The 8,602-nt window shown below is 42.8% G+C and overlaps 1 protein-coding gene across 1 annotated transcript in view; it reads right to left on the bottom strand.

Annotated features, from left to right (window-relative positions):
- DERA (deoxyribose-phosphate aldolase) overlaps positions 1-8,278 on the bottom strand; it is a 189,321-nt gene extending 181,043 nt beyond the window's left edge. The window contains exon 1 of the mRNA XM_045288489.1: positions 8,217-8,278. Within this exon, the coding sequence (XP_045144424.1) occupies positions 8,217-8,247 (31 nt within the window). The 5' untranslated portion in view covers positions 8,248-8,278. The remainder of the gene's footprint in view (positions 1-8,216) is intronic.
- Between the last annotated feature and the right edge of the window lie 324 nt (positions 8,279-8,602).

The following is an 8,602-nucleotide window of genomic DNA, read 5'->3' as shown; positions in this document are numbered from 1 at the left end:
GACTTTGTGGACTGGTGTTGGGTTAATGGGTTAATGTTGGACTTGTGGGCTTGGGCAGCATTGGGTTGGGATGTTTTCATGATGCACATTTTCTTTACATGAAACTCTCTCTTATACATGAGTTGCTGTGGATTTGTTTCTCTAAAAGTACCTAGACTAACACAATATTACATAGATATTGTATAGCACATGTGATAGATACATATCATATATATATATATATATCACATAATATTACACATCATATTGTAAGGAAAATCCTAATAGGTTTTTTTAACCTTTGGAAAAGAAACCCTATGCACTGCCTCACTCCATGTACTTCTTCATTCCAGAACACACCCATCCCACAACCCAAGTCCTCCTTTACTAATGACCCCCACCCCACCCACTCCATCTGCGCTAGAAATCCCTGCCTAGTCCCCTTCTGTGACCTTACTCATGCAGATAAAACATAAAACCTATGCCCACCAGACATTCAGGGCCAAGATCTTCCAGAATACTAGTTCCTCTGAGTCGCCGGCTAATACAGTTTTCTTCTTTCAAGAGTGTCACCTGGTCATTCCTAAGTCAAAGTTATGCTGTTACAACACAACTATCATTACATATATATTATATCATATCATATCTAAAACAATAGCTTTCTAAGTAGGGACAATTTTATTTTCCAAGGAAAAGATTTGAATTATTCATAAGAAATACTATTACTCTACGTAGGAGATAAGCTATCTTTACCTATACCTTACAAATGCCAGAGCTCTAGCTCAAAGTCAAATTCTTGACAGCTGAATGGAATCACACACACGGGCAGCAGTGGAGACAAGGAATGTGTTCAATCGGTGTTCAGCTGAAACGCTTATTTTGAGAGTAGTTCATTTGGATATTTCACCAGAGCTGAAAGACCACAACCTTCACATCATTACCTCCCTTCCCAAAGAACCAAGGCACCAGGTAAGTGGCACTGTTTGAGGGAAGTCATTACCAGAAGTGACTCTTATCTCAGACTTTGCTTTGGGGGAAGGCAGCCTAACTATACAAAGAGGGCCAGAAGTTGCAGGCAGAGTGTCTCAGCATTTAAAAAGCCTGTAGAGTTTGCTGGAGCAGAGATTAAACATTTATCCTTCACTTGCATTCACTTTGGTTTCCAGGGAACTGACTGTTAAGGCTGAGGCAGGCTGAGGAGAGGTACATCCGCAGACACACACACAACACACACCAAAGTCAACGGAAAGAGTTCAAAGTGCCTTTTTATGCCTGTAACTCAAAGATGAACACATTTCAAGGTGACCCAATCCTCCAGTGACAGTCAGTGTTTTAAAAGGGCCAGCGCTCTCCACTTAAACCATTTCTAGTGACATGTTGAAATTGCGTCCTCAAGGGCTCTGTCTGAGTCTCATTTACCAGTCTCTCGTTCCTGGCGTCGGCAATCTATTTTAAAGAAATGCTTGAAGCTTGTCTTCCTTCCTAACAATTAAAATCCACAGGGTTTAGATGCTTTAAATAAAACTTTTTCTGTTTTTCAAACTTAGCAGGCATCATGGAAGACTTTTAATTATTTAGTTATGCAACAAGCCCAAATGATTACTTTATACTGTTTTCTACATACCACAACAGTATCAGAATAATGAGAGACGGGCTCACCAGTCACATTTACAAGCAAAAAGCAAAAGACTTCTAAGGATAAAATCAAAGTTAGCATTCACACGAGGATGTCCCATTTAAATAGAGAACTGCACACAATTATTAGTTTGACAATGTGTATGTCTTTCATTTAGAGAATATGAAGATTATCTCCCTTCTGTCACTACAATATTACCCATAGCCACTGAGTACAATGAGATGACATTGGAATTCTGATAATTGGGTTCTTTAGTTAGTGAAAGGTGCCCCGATAGTGCTGAAGGGTAAGCACTGAGCTGCTAATGTCAAGTTCTAACTCACCAGCTGCTCCACAGGAGAAAGATGAGGCTGTCAGCTCCTGTGAAAATGTACAGTCTCAGACACCCTAACGAGCAGCTCTACTCTGTCCTCTCCGGTCACACTGAGAGGGAAGTAACTGGGCAGTGGGTGGGGAGTTAATGAGAGGCTCTTTTTGCTTAGTCCCTCGGCGGGCCGCATATGGCCCGTGGGCCCGTAGTTTGAGGACCCCTGCCTTAAGTAATCCAAGCCAATGATGATTCCAATCATGGATCTGTGTCTAAAACAATCTCTTGTTAATGTATTTTGGAAATCCACTAAATCATGTCTCTCTACCCCCATATTTGAAATGTTTCCTTTCTTGTACACAAGAGCTTACACTTACAAATAGCTATCATTGTGGAGCAGAAAGATGCTTAGAGATGACCTCATCCAACCAAATTCACTGCCATTAAGTCAATGCCAACTCAAAGCAACTGCCTGTGTGTTTCCAACACCGTAACTCTTTATGGTAGTAGAAAGTCTAGTCTTTCTCCCGAGGAGCTGCTGGTAGTTTCGAACTGCCAACAATGCGGATACCAGCCAAACATGAAAATACTACACAAATCAGGCCTCCTGCAGATGACCTAGTACAACACCCATATTTTCCAGAAGCCTCCAAAGGTAATCACATTTGAAAGGAAGTCACACTATTGCATTCTTCTTAAGGCTCTTGGAATATCTTTAAAAATAGAAGGAAAATGAATTTTAATAATACTGTATTAAGAGGCGGAGCCATGGTGCCATAATGGTTGCACGTTGGCAATGGTGCCATAATGGTTGCAGCGTTCAGTCCTAGAGAGGGGTTTCCTTCATGGTTCCAGATTTTTCCAGCTTTTGACAAAATCCACTAGAGTTCAAACTTCAAATCCAAAGAGTTCCTTTTTCTTTATCTTCAATCTGTAAAGTCTCTTGGAATGAAAATGTCCTGAGTGCTCCAAAATACTGGGAAGGGCTTATCTTTTCAGAGACTTCTCTGCTGGGGTGTCCTAAACCCATCTAATGATCCAATTAATGGCTCAAGGCATGTGGGTTTACAAGCTCTATTTTCATACTTCCCCCAAATCATTTCTATACATCCTTAGATCTACAATAATAAGCAGAAGAAATCAGTATAAACAACATAGACTCAGATACTAAACTCAATTCTTAAAACAGTCAAGTTCAATCCTTATTTAGCTTATCTAAATTATTCTATTTATATAAAAATATGGGATAAGGTCTCTGAAGACATCAAAACAGATCCATGCTTTATGTCAGCCATTTTGGCCTTCTGTCGGCCATTTTGACCTCTGTTGGCCATTTTATGTCAGCCATTTTGACCTCTGTTGGCCATTTTCCTTAAGCAGCATGATGTCTGAGACATTCAAGTGGTGATTTCTACCCCTGAGCTCAAAGTGTACATTAATCACATTCATTTTTACCATTTCACACAGGAATAACCAAAGACTACAACCAAACATAATCATCAAAACTTTAACTTCCCATATTCTTTCCAGAAAACAACTCAGTAAACTGCATGGATATATCTGACTTCTGGCTAACCAGAGAAGAAACACTACCATGAGGGAGCAGTCAAACAAACATTCACTCTCCATCTATATAATTTGTTTCTCCAGTACCCCACTCCCGGTACCATAATATGTTAGTCTTGGTAGACTAGAGAAACAAATCCATGGACACACAGATGTATACAAGGGAAAGGTTTATATACAAGAGGAATTGAACATTGAGAAAATATCCCACCTAGTCCAGATCAAGTCCATAAGTCTGATATTAGCCCACATGTCCGATATCAACCTATAAAGTCATCTTCAGACTCACAAAACACATGCAATGAAGCCAAATGCAGGATGATCACAAGCCAGTGGGTAGAAAGTCTTTGGGTCCAGTGGTATTATAAGCAACTCAGCGCTGGCAGGGGTCCCTCTGTGGCTTCTCCGGCTTCAGAGGTCTGGTTGCTTCCATGTGGCTTATTTTCTGCAATGTCTCCCAAGAAGGAGCAGAGAGAGAGGTATCTTCCATATCCAAGGAGGAAGTCCCAGATTTCCCAGAATTCTCAGGAGAAGGCCATGACCACACAGAAGTCTTACTGGTACTGGCTATCTCCAGATTGAGAGGCTAGACTCCACTCCTGCACTCTTAATCCTTAAATTGACACCAAATTAGGTGACTAGCACAGAAGCCTATAAAACAAAATATAAACAAGTGATAAAACTAACTGTCACTGAGTGGATTGCCACTGATAGTGGCACTAGAGAATAGAGTAGAAAAGCTCCTGTGAATTTTCAATACTGAAAATCTTAAGGGAAAGAGAAAGGTTTCTCCTCAGAGGGGCTGGTGGGTTTGAACTGTTGGCCTTGTGGTTAACATCCCAAAACATAACCCACTATGCTACAAGGGATCCTTCTGATCTAGACGGAACCAAAACTGAACTCACTGCCATTGAGTCGATTCTGACTCATGGTGACCCTACAGGACAGGGAAGAACTACGCTTGTGGACTTCTAAAGTCTCTCTTTTTTTTTCTTATCATTTTACTGGGAGCTCCTGCAGTTGTCATAATCCATAATTGAAATAAATAAAGCATAATTGTACAATTGCTACTTAAATCAGTTTCAAAACATTTTCTTTCTTCTTGAACTCTTTAATATTAGCTCCCCTTTATCCCCCTCCCTCCCCACCCTTCCCCCCAGGAACCCTTATTGTTGTTATTTATTATTATTATTATGTATATTTTATAGCGGTATCTTATATATCCATCCAATATATCCATTCACCTATAATTTTGTTATTTGCTCCCCTTGATTGGGGTTATACAATCATCATTGATATCAGCTCCCTGCTTCTCTCCTGCTTTCTTCCGTATCCTTAGGGACCCATTACTCCCAATACTGTTTCTGAAGGGTCATCCATCCTGGCTTTTCTGCATTAACCAATCTTAACTATACAAATGAACATACATAGATCTAACAATATTAATAAGGTGAAACATAAGCCTTAATTGTAAGGGGAAAAAATATTAAAGAACCAGATAGCTACGTGTTTCATCAGTGCTCTACAGCACCCTGGATTTAACATCCCTACTGTGCGGCCTGTCAGAGAGGAACTGTCCAATTATCTTACCGGTAGGTTTTGGGTTTCCAATACATTCATACCTTTCACATTGATTTGGTTGCTTGTTTTTGAACTTCTGAACCTCTTCCCATCAACACCTCATGAACACACAGGTTGGTATGCTCCTTCCATGTGGCCTTTGTTGCTTCCCAGCTAGATGACCACTTACTTAACTACAAACCTTTAAGACTGCAGACGCTGTATCTTTTAATAGCCAGACATCATTAGCTTTCTTCACATTTGTTTATGCACCCATTTTTTCTTCAGTGATCTTGTCAGGAAGGTGTAAGACTCGAACTCTTCGTGTTGGTAAAAAGATTCATCTTTCTCCCAAGCAGCATCTGGTGGTTTCAAACTGCTGACCTTGATGTTAACAGCCCAAGGCATAACCCACGACACCAACAGGGCCTAGGCAATATTTCTTTATTGCAAAGCCTACATTACAGAAGGAGAAGTAGAATTTAAAACCAAACTGCTAAAGGGCAATGAGTAAAAGTTTCAACTTGGTGAAATAATCTATTGTATTTATAAAGAGAGAAAAGAAATTCTTAGTATTCTTAGTATTCAACAAAAATTTCTAAACCTCTCTTGATGTCTAGAGTGTAAAATTAACATGGTAATTTTAAAAAGAAAAATTGGTAAATGATAAATGGAGAAAAGGTTGAAGTTGTCAAGGATTTTGTCTTACTTGGATCCACAATTAATACTCATGGAAGCAGAAGTGAAGAGATCAAAAGACATAATGCATTCAGGAAGTCTGCTGCACAAGCCCTCTTTAGAGTACTGAAGAACAATGTTCCTTTGGGCACTGAGGTGTGCCTGACCCAAACCAGGGTATTCTCCACCACATCATGTGCATGGAAAAGATGGCTATTAAATAAGGAAGACCACAGAGGAATAGATGCATTTGAATTGTGGTGCTGGACAATACTGAAAGGACCATGGACTGCTAAAAGGACAATCTGATCTGTGTTGGCAGAAGTACGACCAGAGTGCTCCTTAGAGGCAAGGCTGGCAAGATTTTGTTTTACGTGCTTTGCACATGCTGTCAGGAAAGACCAGTCCCTGGAGAAGGACATCATATTTGGTAAAGTGGAAGAGCAGTGAAAAAGAGGAAGGCTCTTAACAAGTTAGACTGCATCCGTGGGCTGAGGTAGAGGAACAACTGCGAGGATGGCACAGAACAGGGCAGAGTTTCATTCTGCTGTGCACTGGGTTGCTATGGATGAGAACCAACTCCATGGTACCTAGTAGTATGTGAGTTGATTCTCCAAATTAGCTCCTTAAAACTAAACTCTCTAGATAAGTATTATTATTATTTATTGAACAAGGCGTCCTTGGTTGGTCCAAATGGTGAAGCACTGGACAGCTCAATGAAAAGTTGGCAGGTCCGACTCACCTAGAGGCACCTTGGAAGACAATTTTGACCAAAAGGTCAAAGCGTCCAAAAATCCTATGAAACAGTTCTTACTCAGCACACATGAGGCTGCCCCGAGTATGAATAGATGAGGCTGCAACTAACAACATTCACTGAACACTAACTTAAACATTTTTTTTTAAAAGTTGTTCCCACTCACGGTGACCTCATGTATGAAGGATTTGAACTGCTCCACAAGATTTTCCTGACTGTGAGCTTCATGGAAGCAGATCACCAGTCTTTTCTTCCGCCTTGCCCTTAAACCAAAACTGTCATCAAGTCAATGCCAACTTCCAGTGACTCTCCTGTGGGTTTCCGAGACTGTAACTACTTACAGGAATAAAAAGCCCAGTGTGTCTCCCAAGAAGCTGCTGGTGGTTTCGAACTGCTAATGATTCAGATCACAGCCTAATGCTTAGCCACGGCATCACCAAGGCTCAGTGAGTTCAAACCACTAAAGTTTGGTAGTCAAGCCCAAACCATTTGTAGATACCTTCCATCTACCAAGCACTACACATTTAATCCTCAGACCACTTCTCAGATAAGTACCAAGTGGCTTCAAAAATGCATAGGAAAATTCCATTATCACTGCATTGTTTTTCTCACACATTTTTTGAAGCCCCTCTACTGGTTCTGGTTTGAACTGCGATCAGCAAAGTGTCACGAGTCAATGTACCTGTTCACTGGAGTAGAATTTTCTGCCCAGTTTTCCTCCCACACAGTTGCTGCAGGTTTTGAACTGGCGACCATGTGGACCGCGTAACCACTACTTGGGCTTCATATACCAACAGCGCTCCATATCTGCAATGCCAGCTGTTCAAAACCAGCAGCCACTCAGCAGGAGAAATGCAACTTTCTACTCCTGTAAAAAGTTAGTCTCAGACACTCACAGGGGCAGTTCTACCCTGTCCTACAGGGTCGCTATGAGTCGGAATCGACTTGACGGCAGTGAGTTTGGTTTGAGATTTGGCGCTACAACTGACTGTTATGACCATTTTACCACTATCCAATTGAAACTCCGAATGATTGTTTCCCAAGTCATAGAGCTAAGGTTAAAGAACCAGAATACAAATGTTGTCAAGCGATGATATTTACACTGCGGCCCTCTGCTTTTTCTCTCGTTCGTGGCTTTGTCGTTTGAAATACAAATAATAGTTCACCTTCCAGGGAATCCAAACTAGGTCCTCTGACCTTCAGTAGCATTTGACTAAGAGCAGTCAGCGAGAAGGTGAGATCTGCACAGGAACCTCGACAGATCGTCGTACTCACAAAACCACACACTATCTTCAGCAAAGTTAAATTTGGGCTAGAGACCTGGCAACTTTTCCACCAGGCGTGCACACACTTGAGAAACAGTTGGGTTAACAGAGGGGAAAGGAAGGTTTCCGTTTGTTCTGGGTTGGGTTTTTGCAACGAGGAAGTTAGAAGGTTGACCGAATACACTGGAAGGTGAAGATCAAATGCTTTCCGGCCTCAGCCTTGGGCGCAAAGGCCGGCCACCAGGGGAGGCAGGTGCGGCCGCGCGCGCACTACCAGTTCCCGCCGCGGCCAGAGCCACCGGAGCCCGGGCCTCCGAGGGGCAGCCCGGGCGCCCCGGCGGGCCTCGCAAGTTCCCAAAAGCCACCACTCCGGTCCCGGGCGGAGGCGAGCCCCACGCCATCCCCAGGGGAGGGCGGGAGCGGGAGGCGGAGGTGCGGGGGGAGGGGGGCGGCGACCCGCAGGCCCCTTACCGAGCTCCGTGCCCCGACTGGGCGCAGACATGGCGCAGGCTGCGGCCTGAGACCCCGACGCTGCGAGACGGCGCCCCACCCATCCGCCCGCCACGGCCGCCGCCACGCCCCTCGGCGCCCGGGGGCGGGGCCAGGGCCACCTGGTCTGGACGCCAGGCCCGGGCTCTGCAAGTGTTTCCACTTTTCACTTTATCTTGTATTAGTCACTTCTCCACCAAATGCAGACCTCCAAGTGATGCTACCAACGCGTTTTATTAAAAAACAAACAAACAAAAAAAAAACTTGCTTTTAAAATGATTGGTCAATAACGTGAAATACCAATATGTTTCTTTTTAAACTGTTAGGTATGATTTCACATAACAGGAGGGACCAGTAGCCATCCTAAA

This window comes from Echinops telfairi, unplaced genomic scaffold (genome assembly GCF_000313985.2).
Source record: "Echinops telfairi isolate 266 unplaced genomic scaffold, ASM31398v2 ScPeMD7_21;HRSCAF=78, whole genome shotgun sequence".
In the NCBI taxonomy this organism is placed as follows: domain Eukaryota; kingdom Metazoa; phylum Chordata; class Mammalia; order Afrosoricida; family Tenrecidae; genus Echinops; species Echinops telfairi.
This window is presented reverse-complemented; position numbering and strand designations above follow the sequence as displayed.